This window comes from Eschrichtius robustus, chromosome 2, assembly GCF_028021215.1.
Source record: "Eschrichtius robustus isolate mEscRob2 chromosome 2, mEscRob2.pri, whole genome shotgun sequence".
NCBI lineage: Eukaryota > Metazoa > Chordata > Mammalia > Artiodactyla > Eschrichtiidae > Eschrichtius > Eschrichtius robustus.
In genome coordinates this window covers 130,227,246-130,250,988 of record NC_090825.1, presented here as the reverse complement: position 1 = coordinate 130,250,988, position 23,743 = coordinate 130,227,246, and the positions used below count along the sequence as shown (strand labels likewise).

The following is a 23,743-nucleotide window of genomic DNA, read 5'->3' as shown; positions in this document are numbered from 1 at the left end:
GCATGATCTAGTGGATGGAGAGCCATTGAAGAAAAGCAGAGTGATCAGCTGTGGGCTTAGATAGATCACTGGTACCATTATGGAAGATGGATTTAAGAGGAGCCATATCAGAAGCAGGGAGACCAATCAGAGTGCTCTTGCCATAGAGTAGATTTGAACTCAAGTGGTGGTAATAGAGAGGAAGAGTAAAGTGGAGAAATACGTACGGTAAAATCAGACTATCTTGGTGATTGGAAAGGAAGAATCTAGGATGGCTCGTGTATTTTGGCTTGGATGACTGGTATATGGTGGTTCTTCTAAAGCTCAAGGGAATAAGAGAGGATGAAAAACTTAGGGATAGGGAGAGAAAGATGATGAATTTAAATTTTGCACATGTTATATGTGAGACAGATGCCTATAGGACATCCTGATGCGTATGTCCAGAAGAGAGTTGGAATATGTTGTTTTCAGAAGTTAGTGCTGGAAATAAGGATTCAGGAGTCAGCAGCAGGTAGGGAATAGTTAAAATTACTGAAATAGGATCAATGGAGAGGGGAGGGGGTAGGGTGAGATAAGTAGAGAGCCAAGGCTGCTATTCGGGACTAAGAAGGGGTATGGGGGACTTCCTAGAGTGATGGGAAAGTTCTGTATCCTGACCTGGGTAACAGTTACACAGGCATATACACATGTAACCTGTCATGCTCTGAAGATTTGTTCACTTTACTGTGTGTAAGGTACACCTCAGTTTAAAAAAAGCCAAAGGATTAGAGGGAATGTGTGGTCACAAATGTTAAGTGTTGTAAGGAGATCTAGTAAGTTAAGTACTGAAAAGCTAGATGGTATGTTTGTTTGGGTGAAAACAAGAACACTGACTTCCATGATGCTAAAATGTTCCTGGTGGGTGCACAGTAATCTTGGTGAGCTGAATCAAATTGCTGATGGACTGTACAGTCATCCCTTGATATCCTCAGAGGTATCCTGGTTCCAGGGCCCCCTGCTGATACCAAAATTGAGGGATGCTCAAGTCCCTGATATAAAATGGTGTGGTATTTGTTTATAACCTACATACATCCTCTGGTATATGTTAAATCATCTCTTGATTGCTTATAATACCTAGTACAGTGTAAATGCTGTGCAAATAGTTGTACATACAATGTAAATGCTATTTAAGTTGCCAGCACTTGGCAAATTTAGGTTTTGCTTTTTGGAACTTTCTGAATTTTTTTTTTTTTTTTCCGAATATTTTCAATCCGTGGTTGGTTGAATCCGAAGATGTGGAACCTGTGTAGATGGAGGGCCAACTATAATCTTTTTCTTATTTAGGCAAGAAATACAGCCTGTGAATGGATCAGGACATCTCTGGCCAAACCATTAGAAGAGAAGGAAGAAGGAAAAAAACAGTTGGAAGCAGAAAAAATTGAGCAAGTCAATAACAATTCAATAGAGGTAATGAAAACAACTAAGGCTTTTTTTTTTTCAATGTGGTATCACAATTAGGGACCTAAGCACCTTCTATTTTGTTGTACTGCTATCCATAATTTCTACCTTGTGATCCAAGATCGCAACATCTTAGTTCTAGACTATAGGATGCAAGGAGTGAAGAAAAAGAGACAAAGGGTGCATGTATGTGGCATCATGAGAAGGTTCCCAGAAGCTGTACATGACACTTTTTATTCAAATCTTTTGGCTAAAACTTAGTCACATGGTCACACCTGACTTCAGGGGAGCCTCTGTTTTTATGGCTATGAGCCCAGTTATAAAATTATATAACTACTATGGAAGAAGAGGAGGTTTATTGAAGGGCAGCTGTTAGTCTCTGTTGCTTTCAAGATATTGTATACTTCAGTATGGGAGAAGCAGGGTGGTGTCATTTCCTCTTGTATAAAAAAAAAACAATGCTCTGTTTTGTTATGCTTTGTTTTGTTTTTCCGTCCAGGATATCCATGCATTTGCAATCCGGAGCCTAGCAGAATTGACTGCCTGCTCAATTGAACTGTTTCACAAAACAGCGGCTCTGGTTCTGCATGGCAGGAAGCAGGAAGTAACAGCCATAGAAAGGAGCAGAGCCCTTTCCCAGTAAGTGTAATGAGTATCCCTCTAAATGATACAGTTTGCTGAAAGAGTTTTCTCAGTTTTTTCCCAAAGTTTTAGAAACTTTCCTCACAGTAAGATGCTGTTCACATTGTACCATTCACATCTTAGAGGTTTGTTCATTTTGGGTTTTAGTTAATAAGTAGCCAAGGGTGTTGTTTATTTTCATTGAGCCATAAATCTATATTATAAATCTGCCCTTTTTTTATTAACCAACTCATACTCGGAAAACTAGTTTTTTTTTTTTTCAGATCACTGACCTTAATTGAAGTAGAGTTTTGCATAAGTGAAAACAGAAAATAGTTCTAATAACCTCAGTTCTTAATAACAGTTGTTGGTTATTGAGTGCTAATTATATGCCAGGTACCATGCTAAGGGATTTATGTGTATCATTTCTAATCTTTAAAAACAACCCTCAAGATAAATGATCAGTCCAGCTTTAAAAATGAGGAAACACAAACATAAGAGAAGTTAAGTAAATTAGGCCCAGGTTGTGCAGACTGGTATTTAAACCCAGGTCTGTCTAAGTTTCAAACCCTTTTTTTCCAGTATATTGCTGGTTTTGAACAAAAATTTGAAAAATGATAGAATGTAGGTAGTCACAGGAGGAGAAAAACCCCTACTGTTTTCTAAATAAATCTCCTAATTAAATAATGAGAATTTTCATTGGAGAAAAAAACATGAGTGAGAGTGTCTAGTGTGTTAGGTTTGGAAGGGACCCTTGATGTTCTCTGGGCCATTTCTTTGCCTACGGTTTCACTGCCCCTCTACAACATCCCATAAGAAGGGGCCTAGTTTTGTCTTAAACATCCTTCGGATGAGGGATTCACAATCCCAAAGCAGCCTATTCTTTGGAAAACTACCTGTTTCCACTGCTTGGAATGCTCTTCCAGTCATGGCTCTTTCCTTCACTGAATTTCCTTTACTTCTTAGAGGGTCCTTTTTTCACCACCCTATCTAATACTATCTTCTACCATTTTCTCATTCTTTTTTTTTTTTCTCTAACTGTAATTCACTATTACATTGATCAGTTTAACCTCCTCAAGGGTAGGATTTTTATTTTGTTTTATTTTTTAATTTTTTTTTTAATAAAAAAAAGTCATAAAATTTTTGAAGGTTACCTTCCATTCACAGTTATTACAAAATATTGGTTATATTCCCTATGTTGTTATTACAAAATATTGGCTATATTCCCCATCCTTGAGCTTGTCTTACACCCAGTAGTTTGTACCTCCCACTTCCCCACCCCTATATTGCCCCTCCCTCCCTCTCCCCACTGGTAACCACTAGTTTGTTCTGCATATCTGTGAGTCTGCTTCTTTTTTGGTATACTCACTGGTTTGTTGTATTTTTTACATTCCTCATATAAGTGATTTCATACAGTATTTGTCTTTCTCTGTCTGACTTATTTCACTTAGCATAAATGCCCTCCAAGTCCATCCATGTTGCTGCAGATGGCAAAATTTCGTTCTCTTTTATGGCTGAGTAGTATTCCATTGTGTATATACACCACATCTTCTTTATCCATTCATCTGTTGATGGACACTTAGGTTACTTCCATATCTTGGCGATTGTGAATAATACTGCTATGAACATTGGAGCGCATGTATCTTTTCGAATTAGTGTTTTTGTTTTTTTGATATATACCCAGGAGTGGAATTCCTGGGTCATATGGTAGTTCTATTTTTAGTTTTTTGAGAAACCTCCATACTACTTTCCACAGTGGCTGCACCAATTTACATTCCCACCAACAGTGTACAAGGGTTCCCTTTTTTCCACATCCTCACCAACATTTGTTATTCGTCTTCTTTTTGTTGATAGCCATTCTGACAGGTGTGAGATGATATCTCATTGTGTGTTTTTTTGTTTGTTTTTTAAATTTTTATTGGTGTATAGTTGATTTACAATGTTGTGCTAGTTTCAGGTGTACAGCAAAGTAAATCAGTTATACATATACATACATCCACTCTTTTTTTTGGAGATTCTTTTCCCATGTAGGCTATCGCAGAGTATTGAGTAGAGTTCCCTGTGCTATAGAGCAGGTTATTATTAGTTATCTATTTTATATATAGTAGTGTGTATATGTCAGTCCCAACCTCCCAATTTATCCCTCACGGCCCCCCCCCCCCGCCCCACATCCCCTGGTAACCATAAGTGTGTTTTCTACCTCCATGACTCTACTTCTGTTTTGTAAATAAGTTCATTTATACTCTTTTTTTTTAAGATTCCACATATAAGCAATATTATATGATATTTGTCATTCTGTGTCTGACTTACTTCACTCAGTATGATGATCTCTAGGTCCATCCATGTTGCTGCCTCATGTGGCTTTGATTTGCATTTCCCTGTTACATTTTCGAATTCTTTACTTGCTTTCATATCACCATCTAGTACATATTATATATATAAATATATGTATACTTTTGTGTGTGTATAAATGTATACATATATAACTATAAAGATATACAAACATCCATCTCTTTCTATATTTATAGTATCCCTGTTAATCAGCAAGTAAGTTAGTATTCATGAAAACTGGTGCTTTGCTTGTTTACTAATATATCCCCAGTGCTCAGAAGTACCTGGTACATAGAAGCCTTTCAGTAAGTATTTGTCAAATGAATGAATGAATAAATATTTAATTTAACTATATTTCTAAATGGAATGTAGGATCTTTTAAGTACTACCTTGTCTCCTTAAAATGTATCTTAGTTATTTCCTTTGATTTAATTTGAAAGCATAGTATTTTCTAGAGAATTTTGTAGAAAAGTATTTCTCTAAGGACTGAACCTTCTCTTCCTATAGCATGGGTCCCCAAATATGTAGTTGATTTAGACGTGTTTAGTGGCTTTAAAAGCTGCCTTCTTTTACATTTAGTACCAGGAGTGATTTGTTTTCTTCTGATAGTAGCTTTATGGAAAAAAAAGAGAGGAAAAAAATAAAAGAAAGAAAAAGAGAAAAGAAAAAGAACTCTCCTTTTTTCCCTTCTTTCCTAGGATGACAGTTGTGTTGTGTAAAGAGTTGTCCTCTCTGTCTAAAGAGTTCACCACCTGCCTAACAACTGCTGGGGTAAGAATTCATGATTTTTATTGGGCTAATGTCTGATTTGTTTTGTTTTGTTTTTAGAACAGCTTTATTAAGTATAGTTTACATATCATAAAATTTGCCCATTTAAGTGTACGTTTCAATGGTTTTTAATATATTTACAGAGCCATGCAGCAGTCACCAAAATCTAATTTTAGATCGTTTTCATCATCTCCCAGAAAACCTCATACCACTGGCAGTCACTTACCATTCTCTTCCCCTCCACATTCTTCTAGCCTTAAGCAACACTAATCTACTTTCTGTCTGTAGATTTGCCTATTCTGGACATCTAATATAAATGGGATCATACAATATTATTATGGTATTTTGTGTCTGGTTTCTTTCACTTAGCATAATGTTTTTGACGTTCATCCACATTGTATCAGTATTTCCTTTTATTACCTAATAACATTCTATCGTATGGATATATACGACATTTATCTATTCATCAGTTGATAGACATTTGGATTGTTTACTCTTTTTGGTTGTAATGAATAATGTTACTATGAGCATGCATGTATGTTTTTATTTCTCTTGGGTGGATAGCTAGGAGTGGAATTTCTGGGTCATATGGGTAATATGGACCATTAAGGAACTGTCAGACTGTTTTCCAAAGTAGTTGCACCATTTTACATCCCTGCCAGCAATGTATGAGGGTTCCAGTTTCTCCACATCCTTGTTGACACTTGCTATTGTCTGTTTTTGTGTTTTTGTTTTTGTTTTTGTTTTTTAAAATTTTACCAGACCTAGTAGGTATGAAGTGTTATCTCATTATGGGTTTTATTTGTATTTCCCTGATGGCTAATGATGTTGAGCATCTTTTCATGTGCTTGTTAGCCATTTGTATGTCTTCTTTAGAGAAATGTCTTTTCCAGTCCTTTGCCTATTTTTAAATTGGGTTGTCTTTTTTTTACTATTTTATAAATTGGGTTGTTTATTTTATTATTTATTCTGATTTTAATTATTTGTCTTTTTATTATTTACTATTTATTATTGAGTTATAGAAGTTCTTTATTTTCTCTGGATACAAGTTCCTTACTCGATATATGATACACACATATTTTCTCCCAGTCCATGGGCGGTCCTTTCACTTTCTTGATAGTGAATAGTGATAGAGTCCAACTTGTCAATATTCTCTTTTATCACTTGTTCTTTTGGTATTGTATCTAAAGAATCATTGCCTCACCCAAGATCATGAGGATTTACTCATGTTTTTTCCTAAGAGTTTTATGTTGCAGCTCTCTATGTCTATTATATATTTTGAGTTAATTTTTGTGTCTGGTGTGAGGTAGGGGCCCAACATTTTTTTTTTGCATGTGGATATCCAGTTGTCCCAGCACCATTTGTTGAAAAGTTTCCCCTTTTTGAATTGTCTTGGCCCTTTTTGTCTAAAATCAATGGACCATAGTCATAGGGATTTGTTTCTGGGCTCTTATTTCAGTTCCATTGATCTGTGTGTATCCTATGCCAGTGCCATACTGTCTTGATTTCTGTAGCTTTGTAGTAAGTTTTGAAATCAAGAAGTGTAAGTCTTCCAACTTTGTTCTTCTTTTTCAAGATTTTTTTGTCTATTTGGGGCCCTATGCATTTCCATATGGATTTTAGGATCAGTTTGTCTATGTCTAACTGAATTTTGCAACTCATTGTTGTTCTTTTTTATACAGTCTTCAGTATATTTTGTGCTGCTCTCTCTTGAGACCTGTACTGAGAATGTAGACCTTGATAAGATAAAAATCCCAAAGTTGGATTCTAGTTTTAAGGGGCAGCGCCTTACTTAGACTATGGCAACTCTCATATTTTGCAGTTGCCAGCCAGTAGGAGAGTTGTGATTAAAGCTAAAGTTTTTTTGTTTTGTTTTAAGGAATTGTAAAAGTTTACTGAAGGTGTGTGAACTATGGAAGACGATTCAGACATCAGTAATCATGAATTGGCATAAAATCAAGGGCATTTTAAATGGACAAATAAAAATCACTTTGTAGTACACGAAACTCATACATACAGAGAACAGATAGGTGGTTGCCAGAGGCAAAGGGTGGGGGCTGGGTGAAATGGGTGAAGGGGATCAAAAGGTACAAACTTCCAGTTATAAAATAAATAATGTACAGCATGTACAGCATTGGGGATGTCATGTACGGCATGATGCCTATAGTTAATAATACTGTATTGCATATTTGAAAGTTGCTAAGAGAGTAGATCTTAAAAGTTGTCATCATGAGAAAAAAAATTATTTCACTCTGTATAGTGATGGATGTTGACTAGTCTTATTATCATCATTTTGCCATGTATGCAGATAACGATCATAAGGTTGTACATATGCAATTAGTATAGTGTTGTATGTCAATTATACCTCAATTAAAAAAAATCAGCTCATAGTTAAGTGTGTAAGGGTCAGTGTGGCAGCAAAATTACTCTGGGCCCTTAAATTTATTTTAGTTAAGAGCATGGCCCAAATTAATTCTTCTCACTTTGAGTTTAGATTATTCCTATAAGGGATAATTCTATGATATAGCTTCTCTTTTCCTCTTAGTATTTTCTTTAAAAGAGCTTCTGGGTTTCCTGAAGTTAATCTTCGGAGGCTAAAGTTTTCCATGTGTTTCATAAAGATACTTTAACCCAGCAAGTCAACTCTAAGGTGCTAACACATGCGACTATTAAATTTGCATTATTTGTTTCCACATTTTCCAAACAGCCCATCTTAAAAACCAGTTGAGTATTTTCAGCGCATGTTTCATATCTGTATATTTTGTTTTAAAATTTTTCTAAAGTTTTTGTGGTCAAATATACCATTTCTATCTCCCTTCCAAAATAAATATACTTTTTAAAGTCAGTAAAAACTACAAAGGCATACACTGTCAATTTGGATAGAAGGAAATAAAGAAGGAAATTTAAAGCCCTTCCTGAGTCTGATCCAGACTTTGTCTATGCTTATATTTATATTTGGGTGTGTGTGGGTGTGTTTCAAAGTGGGATCATACTTTATATTTTTTTGAATTTTTGGATTCTGTTTAACTTATTTTTTTATACAGCAGGTTCTTATTAGTTATCCATTTTATACATATTAGTGTATATATGTCAATCCCAATCTCCCAGTTCATCACACCACCACCCCCCCACTGCCACTTTCCCCCCTTGGTGTCCATGCATTTGTTCTCTACATCTGTGTCTCAATTTCTGCCCTACAAACCGGTTCATCTGTACCATTTTTCTAGGTTCCACATATATGCGTTAATATACGATATTTGTTTTTCTCTTTCTGACTTACTTCACTCTGTATGACAGTCTCTAGATTCATCCACGTCTCTACAAATGACCCAATTTCGTTCCTTTTTATGGCTAATATTCCATTGTATATATATATACCACATCTTCTTTATCCATTCGTCTGTCAATGGGCATTTAGGTTGCTTCCATGACCTGGCTATTGTTAATAGTGCTGCAATGAACATTGGGGTGCATGACTCTTTCTGAATTATGGTTATCCTGGGTATATGCCCAGTAGTGGGATTGCTGGGTCATATGGTAATTCTATTTTTAGTTTTTTAAGGAACCTCCATACCGTTCTGCATAGTGGCTATATCAATTTACATTCCCACCAACAGTGCAAGAGGGTTCCCTTTTCTCCACACCCTCTCCAGCATTTGTAGTTTGTAGATTTTCTGATGATGCCCATTCTAACTGGTGTGAGGTGATACGTCATTGTAGTTTTGATTTGCATTTCTCTAATAATCAGTGATATTGAGCAGCTTTTCATGTGCTTCTTCACCATCTGTATGTCTTCTTTGGAGAAATGTCCATTTAGGTCTTCTGCCCATTTTTGGATTGGGTTTTTTTTTTTAATATTGACCTACATGAGCTGTTTATATATTTTGGAGATTAATCCTTTGTCAGTTGATTCATTTGCAAATATTTTCTCCCATTCTGAGGTTTGTCTTTTCGTCTTGTTTGTAGTTTTCTTTGCAAAGCTTTTAAGTTTCTTTAGGTCCCATTTGTTTATTTTTGTTTTCATTTCCATTACTCTAGGAGGTGGATCAAAAAGGATCTTGCTGTGATTTATGTCAAAGATTTGTTCTTCCTATGTTTTCCTCTAAGAGTTTTATAGTGTCAGGTCTTACATTTAGGTCTCTAATCCATTTTGAGTTTATTTTTGTGTATGGTGTTAAGGAGTGTTCTAATTTCATTCTTTTACATGTAGCTGTTCAGTTTTCCCACCACCACTTATTGAAGAGACTGTCTTCTCCATTGTATATCCTTGCCTCCTTTGTCATAGATTAGTTGACCATAGGTGCGTGGGTTTATCTCTGGGCTTTCTATCCTGTTCCATTGATCTATATTTCTGTTTCTGTGCCAGTACCATATTGTCTTGATTACTGTAGCTTTGTAGTAGAGTCTGAGGTCAGGGAGCCTGATTCCCCCAGCTCCGATTTTTTTCCCTCAAGACTGCTTTGGCTATTTGGGGTCTTTTGTGTCTCCATACAAATTATAAGATTTTTTGTTCTAGTTCTGTAAAAAATGCCATTGGTAATTTGGTAGGGATTAATTGAATCTGAAGATTGCTTTGGGTAGTATAGTCATTTTCACAATGTTGATTCTTCCAGTCCAAGAACATGGTATACCTCTCCATCTCTTTGTATCATGTTTAATTTCTTTCATCAGTGTCTTATAGTTTTCTGCAAACAGGTCTTTTGTCTCCCTAGGTAGGTTTATTCCTAGGTATTTTATTCTTTTTGTTGCAGTGGTATATGGGAGTGTTTCCTTAATTTTCTTTCAGATTTTTCATAATTAGTGTATAGAAATGTAAAAGATTTCTGTGCATTAATTTTGTATCCTGCAACTTTACCAAAATGATTGATTAGCTCTAGTAGTTTTCTGGTGGCATGTTTAGGATTCTCTATGTATAGTATCACGTCATCTGCAAACAGTGACAGTTTTACTTCTTCTTTTCCAATTTGTATTCCTTTTATTTCTTTTTCTTCTCTGATTGCCATGGCTAGGACTTCCAAAACGATGTTGAATAATAGTGGTGAGAGTGGACATCCTTGTCTTATTCCTGATCTTAGAGGAAATGCTTTCAGTTTTTCACCATTGAGAATGATGTTTGCTGTGGGTTTGTCGTATATGGCCTTTATTATGTTGAGGTAGTTTCCCCTATGCCCACTTTCTGGAGAGTTTTTGTCATATATGGGTGTTGAATTTTGTGAAAAGCTTTTTCTGCATCTATTGAGATGATCATATGGTTTTTATTCTTCAGTTTGTTAATATAGTGTATTGCACTGATCGATTTGCATATATTGAAGAATCCTTGCATCCCTGGGATAAATCCCACTTGATCATGGTGTATGATCTTTTTAATGTGTTGTTGGATTCTGTTTGCTACTATTTTGTTGAGGATTTTTGCATCTATATTCATGAGTGATATTGGTCTATAATTTTCTTTTTTTGTAGTATTTTTGTCTGGTTTTGGTATCAGGGTGATGGTGGCCTCATAGAATGAGTTTGGGAGTGTTCCTTCCTCTGCAATTTTTTGGAAGAGTTTGAGAAGGATGGGTGTTAGCTCTTCTCTAAATGTTTGATAGAATTCACCTGTGAAGCCATCTGGTCCTGGACTTTTGTTTGTTGGAAGATTTTTAATCACAGTTTCAATTTCATTACTTGTGATTGGTCTGTTCATATTTTCTGTTTCCTCCTGGTTCAGTCTTGGAAGGTTATACCTTTCTAAGAATTTGTCCATTTCTTCCAGGTTGTCCATTTTATTGGCATAAAGTTGCTCGTAGTAGTCTCTTAGGATGCTTTGTATTTGTGCGGTGTCTGTTGTAACTTCTCCTTTGTCATTTCTAAGTTTATTGATTTGAGTCCTCTCCCTCTTTTTCTTGATGAGTCTGGCTATTGTTTATCAATTTTGTTTATCTTCTCAAAGAACCAACTTTTAGTTTTATTGATCTTTGCTATTGTTTTCTTTGTTTCTATTTCATTTATTTCTGCTCTGATCTTTATGATTTCTTTCCTTCTGCTAACTTTGGGTTTTGTTTGTTCTTCTTTCTCTAGTTCCTTTAGGTGTAAGGTTAGATTGTTTACTTGAGATTTTTCTTGTTTCTTGAGGTAGGCTTGTATTGCTATAAACTTCCCTCTTAGAACTACTTTTGCTGCATCCCATAGATTTTGGATTGTCGTGTTTTCATTGTCATTTGTCTCTAGGTGTTTTTTGATTTCCTCTGATTTCTTCAGTGATCTCTTGGTTATTTAGTAACGTATTGTTCAGCCTCCATGTGTTTGTGTTTTTTACGTTTTTTTCCCTGTAATTCATTTCTAATCTTATAGCGTTGTGGTCAGAAAAGATGCTTGATATGATTTCAATTTTCTTAAATTTACTGAGGCTTGATTTGTGACCCAAGATGTGATCTATCCTGGAGAATGTTCCATGCACACTTGAGAAATGTAATCTGCTGTTTTAGGAATGAATGTCCTATAAATATCAATTAAATCTATTTGGTCTCTTGTATCATTTAAAGCTTGTGTTTCCTTATTAATTTTCTGCTTGGATGATCTGTCCATTGGTGTAAGTGAGGTGTTAAAGTCCCCCACTATTACTGTGTTACTGTCGATTTCCTCTTTTATAGCTGTTAGAAGTTGCCTTATGTATTGAGGTGCTCCTATGTTTGGTGCATATGTATTTATAATTGTTATGTCTTCTTCTTGGATTGATCCCTTGATCATTATGTAGTGTCCTTCCTTGTCTCTTGTAACATTCTTTATTTTAAAGTCTATTTTATCTAATATGAGTATCGCTACTCCAGCTTTCTTTTGATTTCCATTTGCATGGAATATCTTTTTCCATCCCCTCACTTTCAGTGTGTATGTGTCCCTAGGTCTGAAGTGGGTCTCTTGTAGACAGCATATATATGGGTCTTGTTTTTGTATCCATTCAGCCAGCCTGTGTCTTTTGTTTGGAGCATTTAATCCATTCACACATTTAAGGTAATTATCGATATGTATGTTCCTATTACCATTTCTTAATTGTTTTGGGTTTGTTTTTGTAGGTCCTTTTCTTCTCTTGTGTTTCCCACTTAGAGAAGTTCCTTTAGCATTTGTTGTAGAGCTGGTTTGGTGGTGCTGAATTCTCTTAGCTTTTGCTTGTCTGTAAAGCTTTTGATTTCTCCATCAAATCTGAATGAGATCCTTGACAGGTAGAGTAATCTTGGTTGTAGGTTCTTCCCTTTCATCACTTTAAGTATATCATGCCACTCCCTTCTGGCTTGTAGAGTTTCTGCTGAGAAATTAGCTGTTAACCTTATGGGAGTTCCCTTGTATGCTATTTTTCATTTTTCCCTTGCCGCTTTCAGTAATTTTTCTTTGTCTTTATTTTTTGCCCATTTGATTACTATGTGTCTCGGCGTGTTTCTCCTTGGATTTATCCTGTATGGGACTCTCTGCGCTTCCTGGACTTGGGTGGCTATTTCCTTTCCCATGTTAGGGAAGTTTTTGACTATAATCTCTTCAAATATTTTTTTGGGTCCTTTCTCTCTCTCTTCTCCTTCTGGGACCCCTATAATGTGAGTGTTGTTGCTTTTAATGTTGTCCCAGAGGTCTCTTAGGCTGTCCTCATTTCTTTTCATTCTTTTTTCTTTATTCTGTTCCGCAGCAGTGAATTCCACCATTCCGTCTTCCAGGTCACTTATTCGTTCTTCTGCCTCAGTTATTCTGCTATTGACTCCTTCTAGTGTATTTTTCATTTCAGTTATTATATTGTTCACCTCTGTTTGTTTGTTCTTTAATTCTTCTAGGTCTTTGTTAAACATTTCTTACATCTTCCCTATCTTTGCCTCCATTCTTTTTCCAAGGTCCTGGATCATCTTCACTATCATTATTCTGAATTCTTTTTCGGGAAGGGTGCCTATCTCCACTTCATTTAGTTGTTTTTCTGGGGTTTTATCTTGTTCCTTCATCTGGTACATAGCCCTCTGACTTTTCATCTTGTCTATCTTTCTGTGAATGTGGTTTTTGTTCCACAGGCTGCAGGATGGTAATTATTCTTGCTTTTGCTGTCTGCCCTCTGGTGGATGAGGCTATCTAAGAGGCTTGTGCAAGTTTCTTGACGGGAGGGACTGGTGGTGGGTAGAGCTGGCTGTTGCTCTGGTGGGCAGAGCTCAGTAAAACTTTAATATGCTTGTCTGCTGATGGGTGGGGCTGGGTTCCCTCCCTGTTGGTTGTTTAGCCTGCGGCGACCCAACACTGGAGCCTACCCGGGCTCTTTGATGGGGCTAATGGCGGGCTCTGGGAGGGCTCACGCCAAGGAGTACTTCCCAGAACTTCTGCTGCCAGTGTCTTTGTCCTCACGGTGAGACACAGCCACCCCCGTCTCTGCAGGAGACCCTCCAACACTAGCGGGTAGGTCTGGTTCAGTCTCCTATGGGGTCACTGCTCCTTCCCCTGGGTCCCAATGCGCACACTACTTTGTGTCTACCCTTCAAGAGTGGAGTCTCTGTTTCCCCCAGTCCTGTCGAAGTCCTGCAATCAAATCCCACTAGCCTTCAAAGTCTGATTCTCTAGGAATTCCTCTTCCCGTTGCTGGACTCCCAGGTTGGGAAGCCTGACATGGGGCTCAGAACCTTCACTCCAGTGGGTGGGCTTTTGTGGTATAAGTGTTCTCCAGTTTGTGAGTCACCCACCCAGCAGTTATGGGATTTGATTTTATTGTGATTGTGCCCCTCCTACTCTCTCATTGTGGCTTCTCCTTTGTTTTTGGATGTGGGGTATCTGTTTTGATGAGTTCCAGTGTCTTCCTGTCGATGATTGTTCAGCAGTTAGTTGTGATTCCGGTGCTCTCGCAAGGGGGAGTGAGAGCATGTCCTTCTACTCTGCCATCTTGAACCCATCATCATACTTTACCTATTGTTTTTTTAATGTGCTATGCTCACTTAACACATTATCCTTTGTTCTAGGTCAAGGAAAAGGCAGATGTCCTTAATCCATTAATCACTGCAGTATTTCTAGAGGTTAGTAGTACTAATTGTTTTTTAAGTCTCTAACTTCTAGCTCATTATGTATTAATAACTCCTTAAGTTTTTATTTTTTGGTTTTTTCACTAGTTTAGCCGTGTTGATGCAGATATGACCAAAATGGTGTATATTTTATCATATTTCCTGTTCATTAATTACAAACCATAAAGATGAAGGTGCCAGGTAAAGTGCAGAGGAAGAAGCAGTAGGCTGTCATTACTTAGTACTACCCCTTTGTAATTAATGGACAATTCTCACTAATGAAACATCTTCTGGAGACTAGCTAGTAAACATGATGTGCTGAAAATTACAAATAGGCTAGCACTGCTCCTTAAAGGACTAAGGTTTATGCAGAGGAGATTAGTTACAAAACAAAACAAAAGAAAACAAAACATTTTGTCATTTCCTTGCCCAGAAATTTGCTTTATTATGTCAAAAAGCTACCTGTGTTTACGTAATCCATGTCAGTTCATTAGATTTAAGAAAGTAGGTGGTTTAAGTCCATGGGCGGATTATATTGCTGCCATGTATGATGCTTTCTGGATTCCATGATTTAAGAACTCTATCTTGGGACTTCCTTGGTGGCGCATTGGTTACGAATCCACCTGCCAATGCAGGGGACACAGGTCTGAGCCCTGGTCCAATGCAGGGGACATGGGTTCAAGCCCTGGTCCGGGAAGCAGAGCAGCTAAGCCCGTGTGCCACAATTACTGAGCTGTGCTCTAGAGCCCATGAGCCACAACTACTGAGCCTGTGTGCCACAACTACTGAAACCTGGATGCCTAGAGCCCATGTTCCACAACAAGAAAAGCCACCGCAATGAGAAGCCCGCACACCACAATGAAGAGTAGCCCCTGCTCGCCGCAACTAGAGAAAGCCCGCGTACAGCAATGAAGACCCAACGCAGCCAAAAATAAATAAATAAATTTATATTAAAAAAAAGAGAAAACCACAGAAGGCAGAAAAAGTGAAAGATCAAAAAAAAAACCTCTATCTTGTAAATTAATTGTGCAAAAATTTAGATGTTTGATGATTTGTTTAAAACATATTTATCTAAGTCTGAGGGGAGAAAATATATTCGATAATCAGTTAGGTTTTAAATATGAATTGAAAAAAATATTTTTGCCACTAGAGTGTTACTTCTTTAGTTTTAGATTCTTTTAAAATTACCGACGAAGAAATGCCTTTCATTCCTTAACTGCATAGTTTCCGTTAATAGTCAGGGAAATTATTCTGATCACTTAAGCAATTAAAAAAAAATAAGTTTATGATTTAGTAGATGGCAGAGTGGTAGAGGTGAAAGAAGTTTGCAAACCAGGAGCCCAGTCCTGTCCTAGGCCTCCCCTGATTTGCACTATGACCATGGACCAGGTCTTTACCTTCTTGACAATCTTGTTATCTTTATATACAAAATAAGAGATTTAACTAGATGTGCTGTGAGGTCTCTTTTGGCTGCAAAATTTGGTATCAAACGTCACACTGAAGTTTAAATAGGGGTTCTTGCCATTGACAAATCAAAAAAAGGTAAACTCACTTGATATGGATACCCTTTTGCTATTCTGAGTTGGTTGTTCTTGCTTCCAGATTTGAAACACTCTTGTCCTTGAAATTATACATTTTTATTTTAATGTAATGAACTCTTATTCTTCTGGAAAGTCAGAACTTGTCAGATATAAATGAAGTCTGGCCAACTCTGAGCATAATGATTCCAAGTTTTTCATATGTCTCTTGTAGTAGACAGAAACATATCTGTAATTTATCATCTTTAGAAGCAGTATTCCTTGTTTATCTTTGTGAGCACCTGTCGCATGTTCACTGATTATGTTGGGTCCATGGAAGAAGAACAATCACAATGGACTAGAAATCTATTGATGTAGGATTCATAGCCTTCTGAAATCCTCTTTGAGTAATTGACTAAAATGCTGTGACAGGATCTACCCATTCAATCAAGGAATAAATAAGCTTTGAATGCCGAATTTGAGCAAGATGCCAAAGAATGGCTATCATTCTAATGGGCAAGTTGGACAAAAATGGTGACATTCTTTTTTGGTGCTGTCATATCGTTTTAAGAGCTAGCTCATTCTTTCCCCTTTAAGTTTAGTGAAATGGTTAAGTCTGTGTTCTTATTTGCCAGGCTACAGATTCAGTTAGATTGTAAAAATTAATTTGTTTTTTTGTTGTCTTATAATATATTTTCTCTTTTAAGTGACTGCAATATTTTCTTTTTCTTATTTTTCAATCCTTATCCTTATAGGCATCAAACAGTGCTTCCTACATTCAGGATGCCTTTCAGCTACTTTTACCTGTGCTGGAGATCTCTCTTATTGAGAACAAGACTGAATTACCAGAGGCATGAGCTACAGGTCCAGAGGCCTTTGTCAGAACACTGAAGAACAGAGAAGATTCTACCTGAGACTTGTGATGGCCAAGAAATGCCACTGTCTTCTGGGTACCCCTGGAGAAAAGAGGGAGAAAGGTTATTTTAGTATATAAAAATCCAGGCAGGAGAGCAGGTTTAAGGAAGTTTGTTGCCTTCACTGCTTGGCTGAAGTATTCAGGTCCTCACACTGCTCTTCCCAGTTGTTATAATTAATAAATTATTTGAAAAGAAATTTTATAGAAAGTTAAAAAATAATAGCTCATAAGGTTAAGGGGACACTCAGGCAAAAATATTGGTCTTTCTTTGACAAGATGCAAAACACTAAAAATTTTGCAATGGCTGTAATTTTGCAGTCCATGGATGTAATTGGTTGTTAAGCAAGAGGAAAAGGAATTCAGTATTCTGGAATTCATGTGCTTGATCTATTAATGCCATTTTCTTTCTCCTCTCTATAATAAAATCTATGGCTTTAAGAAAACTGAGTATATATAAACTCTGTAATGATTACCCTTTATTACATGAATTCTTGGAATTGGTTAGAAAGTTTCATCTCCTCTTTAATTCTCAGTAGATATTTGGCATTGAGGAGAAGCTTATAGAATATACTTAGAGCCACATGAATGAACTGTAGCAAAGTTCCCTTTGGCTTCAAATTGCTTTCCCACCGCAAGATGACAAGCTTCAAGTTGTAGTTGACCCCCCTTTATGGGATTCAAGACCAATAAGTGCAATTTAGAGAAACAGTTTCATGTTTGCAGATATTCTGAGTCTCCAGGATGTTTTTCATGCATACCCTATATGCAGGATAAATTCTGTAATAGCCAACTCCAAAGGAGTGTTGAAGCTCTTTCAGTGATGAGGATTTTGTTGTTTGAATATTGTTGAAGTGGACTGTAGAGTCCCATAGAAACGATGTTCGTGTATAACAGGATTAAGACAGTTTATTCTTCCTCATTCTTTTTTGTTTCTTTTAATGTATTCTTTAGCATGTTTATAAATATAACTTTTATCTTTCATATCTTAAGCCTTCTTTTGCTTTCCTCAACAATTTAAAAGACTTATAGGTTATCTTCTTCCTAAAAGCTATTTTGGTATCCACTCTTTTAAAAAAAAGTTCTCCAACTTTGTGGTTTTTAATGATTCAGGTAACTTTTGTGAGCTCTGCCCCTTATCTTACCTTTAAATAAAATATAATAATCGTGTCAGTTGATCCTTTTATTTACTTTTGCAAATGTGAGCCCTGATATCTTCTCAGACCACAGAAATAGCAAAGCGAACCTATAACAGGTTGATATCAAGACTATTTCTATGTGATCACCTTATTTGGGGTAGGGGGCAGTTTGTTAGCAAGAAGAAAATAAGTAGATTTGGACTAAAAAGAAACACCAACATCCCTAAAATGTTACTCTGCTTATATTCTGTTCTAACATGATGAGAAAAGTTTTTGAATATTTCTTTTTATAGAAACATTTAACCCTTCCCAAAGTGAGTAATTCTGTAATTTCAGAAAAGCAGTGTGTTGTGGTAAGTAAAGCAGGTGTCCCCAGCCCCAATTTGTGCCTCAGGCCCAGTTGCTGTGTCTGAACCTGGATCCCTGAGGGTGGTATTTCTTGAGCAAGGTTTAGAAACTGGCCACACTACCTACTACCTGTTCAGATTCTTATATAAGGGCAGTTTGCAGTTTTTACTCTTTGATCTGGAAACACATCTAAGGTTTTTCTTTTAAGAAGAGGGGTATAGATGTGGGGGAAAGAACGGTGACTTTTTATGCCTGTCCAGATTGCAGCCCTCAGTTTCACCTGTTTTAGATTAGACCTTACAAAAGGCCAATGTGAGTCACTGCCCCTTCTTTCTCTCTCATCCCTCTCATCAGCTTTGCCCACCCACCCACATGTGTTTTAGTGGATTTAGGAGACCACCAATGAAATGATGAAAGGACCAATGAATTCTGAGTAACAGTTGCCTACCTTTCACCTAGAATATAATGAAAAAGAATGAAAGTTCCTTGATTCAGTAGAGTTAGGGAAATAAGAGCATAAACGTTCATTGATAGGTGGAATAGGTAGATTCAGGGGACTCATTGGAACCTGTTGGATTATGGTGATGGTTTTTGGATGGTGCATGCTTCATTATTCCATTTGGGGTGAGTACATGATGTAGTTTCTTGAAGATACCTACTCTTTTGGTGCTACTTCCTTTAAATTTTTTGGTACCTAAGATTTACTGCTGTGTCATAGTATGTGCTACCTCCCCTTCCCAATTCACTTAACACCTTGATAGGTTAAATGTTCAGTTATTACTGGATTAAATGTTTCTCTTCCTACTATTGGGATCTTTAAAGGCTATGATTAAAGGAGACTTTATTAATTTGATCTAAAAGAAATAGAAATTTCCATGAACTAATTCTTGTTCTTTTTTCCTTTATACAGTACCTTGGAAACATGTTAAGGACAAGCTACTTTTTCCTTACTTGATTTTGATAGGTTGTTCTTTTTTTTTTTTGTAAGGTATAGACGCCTAGATTGACAGGTCTCTGAAATGTGAATTTGTAATTCATATCGGTGGCATTACCACAAATCTGAAATCAGGGCTGATGTGTGCAAATGTAAATTTTCCAGTCCTACAATCAGGAAACAAGATTTTGTGGGTTCCTCTGCTTGAATGAGGACCCTCTCTTTTGAATTTGTTTTTATATAAAGACCTATTTCAGGGAGAGATGTTTTATAAGTAGTTGCTATTGATGTCATCAGTTGAGAAATAGACATTTTTCTATACTTTTAGATGTTTTCTGAATTTAAAGGCGAATATACTCTTCAGGTTGGAAAAACCCAGAATAAAATTGTACCCACAGTGGGCTCTCAGTAAGCATGATATTTCTTCATAAATGTCAAAGGTTGAAATCGCTTATTATGTCTTTACAATGTGAAGCTCGTTTTCTTAAATGATTTAGAATGAAGCATTTGAGAAATGAAGTTCTAAAAATAACAAACCTCTTAATTAATGTGTCATCAAGTTCTCTGGCTAATACATGAGGAGAATTTTGAAAACTCGCCCATTAGTGTCACTTTTCAACCACAACCTGCTGTTCCTCACGCACCAACCAGTCACTCGTTCCTCCCTGTTTTACTTGTGACCCTTGTTATTACATCCTTTCTTGTCATTACATCATCTGGCCAAATCCTAAAGTCCCTTCATGTCTAACTAACTATCACTTCCCCAATCAACTCTTCAGGGAAGTTTTTTTATAAATCAGAATATTGTCTGAACTAACATGTCCTTTAGGCTAAAGGTAAAGGAAGGCTGCAGTGACTGATCACTTCACCCTCACACATGAATGTTGAATTTTCTAGACATCTAAGTTTCTGACTGGCCTACTCTTGTAAGGGGCAGATACAGAGACTACAAATGGAATTGAATCATCATCTGTGTCTTCTTGTCAGCCCCACATTTGTTTCCTTCTGTGCACACGGGCCATTGCTATGCTCTTAAGCTAGTTCTAAAGACGAAGTCATTTTCCCCATCACAACTGTGCATGCACCAGTATGCTTAATTTTTTAAAACATGGTTTTTTGTTTTTTTTTAAATTAATTAATTAATTTATTTATTTATTTATGGCTGTGTTGGGTCTTCGTTTCTGTGCGAGGGCTTTCTCTAGTTGCGGCAAGTGGGGGCCACTCTTCATCGTGGTGCACAGGCCTCTCGCTATCACGGCCTCTCTTGTTCTGGAGCACAGGCTCCAGACGCGCAGCCTCAGCAATTGTGGCTCACGGGCCTAGTCGCTCCGCGGCATGTGGGATCTTCCCAGACCAGGGCTCAAACCCGTGTCCCCTGAGTTGGCAGGCAGATTCTCAACCACTGCGCCACCAGGGAAGCCCTAAAACATGTTTTTAAAGTTGGAATGGGAGTAGTTTGTCACAGAGTTTCTACCAGCCAGTCTCAGTTGGGTAACTGGTGCACTGACTCGGCAATTTCAGCCAAACCTGTTTAAGCCTGAATTGTCTACATAGTAATTGTAGCTGTTTATGTCAGAACTGAAGGCCTTCTCTTAAGTGTTTAGTATAACCTGATCTTCCTTTACTTCTTCCAGGCATATCATTGAGAGTAATGAGAACTGCATGGTTAGCATGTATGTCAAAGCAATAGTTTCAAAGTTAAAATTGAATATTCTTAGGCATTTAGTGCATTCAGTAAATCAGCAAATACTTGAGTACCTTTTTTCTGTATTTGTCTTGCTCACCATTGAGTTCCCAGCTCTTGGCACTGGGTCTGGCACATGGCAGGAAGTATTTGTTGTCTGACTGAAAGAAAGAAGGAAGAAAAAGGAGGGGAGTGGGAGGGAAAAAGAAAAGTAAAAGAGGAAAGGTTACTTAGTGCTTTGCTGCTAGTAGAGCATATGGAGCTGGAAGGGATTTCGAGCACGTAAGGTGAAAACCCCTCATTTCACAGCTGGGGACATTGAGGCCTCATAGGAAAAAGTGACCCCCAAAGTCACATGGCTGATAGCAAGCTCAGCAGAGACCTGAATCTGGGTCTTTGAATCCCGGCCTAGTCTCCCCATTGCACCAGAGTCTCCCTGGGGTTCTGCACATATTTACTGAGAGGTTATCCCAGACACTGGGTTAAGGGCTGGGGGAACAGACTGCAGAATGTGTGGCCTCTGTCCTGTAGGAGCTCACGTGGGTGCCACTGTCTGAGCAATCTCTGCATGGTAGCTGCAAAGCCCTCCGAGGAAGCAAGTGAGGCAGCTGCTCTCTTGTAATGGATTGTGGCTGAGCTGGATGGACTCGTCCCAAATCTGATTGTGATTGTTGGGCAGGTCATAGTGCAGATGTTTGCAGATGCATCCTCAAAACCCTCAAATTGCTACTTCTGTTTTGGTGCTTTGTGTCTTGAGACGCCTATTTCTGCTGTGTATAGAACTATAGAATGACCTGTTGTTCATCAGCTACCAATAGTTACAAGAGAACACTAACACACGTGGAGCCCATTGACTACCAGGCACCACGGAAGACACGTAACTTTGTAAATCCTCATAACTGCTCTGCCAGGCAGGGCACTGCCACCCCCAGTTCATGGGCCTGCAGGATGGTGTAGAAGTGAGAAGCAAAGACAGACTCAAAATTGAATCTCACTTCCCTCATTTTCCAGACCTGTGATCATTAGCAAGTGACTTAATCCCTTAAATTGTAGTTTGGTAATCTGTAAAATTGATCTCATAATAGCACTCGTATATTATAAAGTCATTGATAGGATTAAGTAAAATAATCTGTGTAAAGTGCTTAGAATAGTGCCTGCCACATAGCAATGGGAACTAATGCTTAGTAAATACTATGTGCCAGGCGCTGTTCTGAACATTTTGTGTGTATTCATTTAATCCTCATGAGATAGGAACTATTAGTATGCCTATCTACAGATGGAAAAACTGAGGCACAGGAAGGTCACAAATAACTTGCCCGAGGTCACATACCCAACAAGTGGTAGAGTCAGGATTCAAACCCAGGCAGCTTGGTACCAGACTTCCTGTTTTTAACCGTTACATTACACTGCCACCACAGGTTGTTGATAAAGAAACCTTAACTATCAGCTACTTTATTATGATTATGAAACAGATTCAGAGTTAAGTGACTCGCATGAGACTTCACCACTGTAAAAGGCAGAGCCCCTGCAGTGTGAGCTCACGTTGTCTGGCTCCCAAACTCATGTTTGTTCTATTTTATTTCTTTTAGGAGAAAGGCTTGAAGGCGCCTGTCTAGTGATAAGTGTCTGTAGGGGAGCATCTGGGCAGATTATCCAAAGCTACTAGGAGTTGGCATAGAAAGGAAAGTGTGGTGACAAGTCATGTTTGCAGCAGGAGGAACAAAGGTCTTAGTGAATCTGCATCAATTAGTGATCAAAGAGGAAAGAGGAATATATGAATGTTCACAGCAGCTTTATTTGTAATATCCCCAAACTGGAAACTATGCAGATGTCCTTCACTGGGTTAATGCATCCACACCATGGGTTACTACTCCTCAATTAAAAGGAAAAAACTATTGATATATGTAAGAACTTGGATGAATCTCAAAGGAATTATGCTGAGTGAAAAAATCCAATCCCCCAAAACTGCATAAGGTATATAATTCCATTTATATAACATGGAAATGACAAAATTACAGAAAGGGAGAACAGATGAATAGTTGCCAGGGGTTAGGAATGGGGATGGGGAGGAGGTAGGTAGGTAGGTGTGAGGTTTTTTTTAAATAAGCTTTTATTATTATTTTTTTAAATTATTTTTGGCTGCATTGGGTCTTCTTTGCTGCACGCGGGCTTTCTCTAGTTGTGGCGAGCCGAGGCTACTCTTCATTGCAGTGTGCAGGCTTCTCATTGCAGTGGCTTCTCTTGTTGCGGAGCACAGACTCTAGGTATGCGGGCTTCAGTAGTTGTGGCATGCGGACTCAGTAGTTGTGGCACGTGGGCCCTAGAGCACATGGGCCTCAGTAGTTGCGGCACGTGAGCTCAGTAGTTGCAGCATGCAGGCTCTAGGGTGCATGGGCTTTCAGTAGTTGTGGTGCGTGGGCTCAGCAGTTGTGGCTTGAGGGCTCTAGGGCACAGGTTCAGTAGCTGTGGCACATGGGCTTTGTTGCTCTGCGGCATGTGGGATCTTCCCGGAACAGGGATCCAACCCATGTCCCCTGCATTGGCAGGCGTATTCTTAACCACTGCGCCACCAGGGAAGTCTGGTAGGTGTGGTTTTAAAAGAACAACACATCATCCTTGTGGTGATGGAGTAACTTGGCTGTGCTGGTGGCCACAAAGACCTACTCATGTGATAAAGTGTATAGAACTAAATGCTCACACACACACACATACGTGCACACACACACACATACACACACACACAATGAGTACAAGGAAACCTGAGGACTCTGAATGACAGGTGGATTGTATCAATGTCAATATCCTTGTGAAATTTTATTTTAGTTTTGTAAGATGTTACCATTGGGGGAAATTGGGTAAAGGGAACACAGAATCTCTGTTTCTTATAATTGTATGTGAATCTATAATTATCTCAATACCTATTTAAATTAAAAAAAAAAAAAAGGAAGGAGGAGGGCTTTGGGCCAAGGGAGCCAAAGAGTCAAGAAATGTTGCCCACTTCCTGGGTTTAACAAAGGCCTAGGGGGCCTCTCTTTCAGGTGACCGTCCCTATCACAGGTGTTGGGAAGCAGGAGTGGTG

At 37.9% G+C, this 23,743-nt stretch overlaps 1 protein-coding gene across 4 annotated transcripts in view; it reads left to right on the top strand.

Annotated features, from left to right (window-relative positions):
* The window catches only part of FAM114A2 (family with sequence similarity 114 member A2), a 37,183-nt gene extending 19,494 nt beyond the window's left edge, over positions 1 to 17,689 (top strand). For all 4 annotated transcript variants that reach the window (XM_068536256.1, XM_068536259.1, XM_068536258.1 and 1 more), the window contains exons 10-14: positions 1,303 to 1,425; positions 1,916 to 2,055; positions 5,067 to 5,139; positions 14,091 to 14,144; positions 16,402 to 17,689. In XM_068536256.1, coding sequence (XP_068392357.1) covers positions 1,303 to 1,425; positions 1,916 to 2,055; positions 5,067 to 5,139; positions 14,091 to 14,144; positions 16,402 to 16,503 — 492 coding nt within the window. In that variant the 3' untranslated portion in view covers positions 16,504 to 17,689. The remainder of the gene's footprint in view (positions 1 to 1,302; positions 1,426 to 1,915; positions 2,056 to 5,066; positions 5,140 to 14,090; positions 14,145 to 16,401) is intronic.
* Positions 17,690 to 23,743: the final 6,054 nt, after the last annotated feature.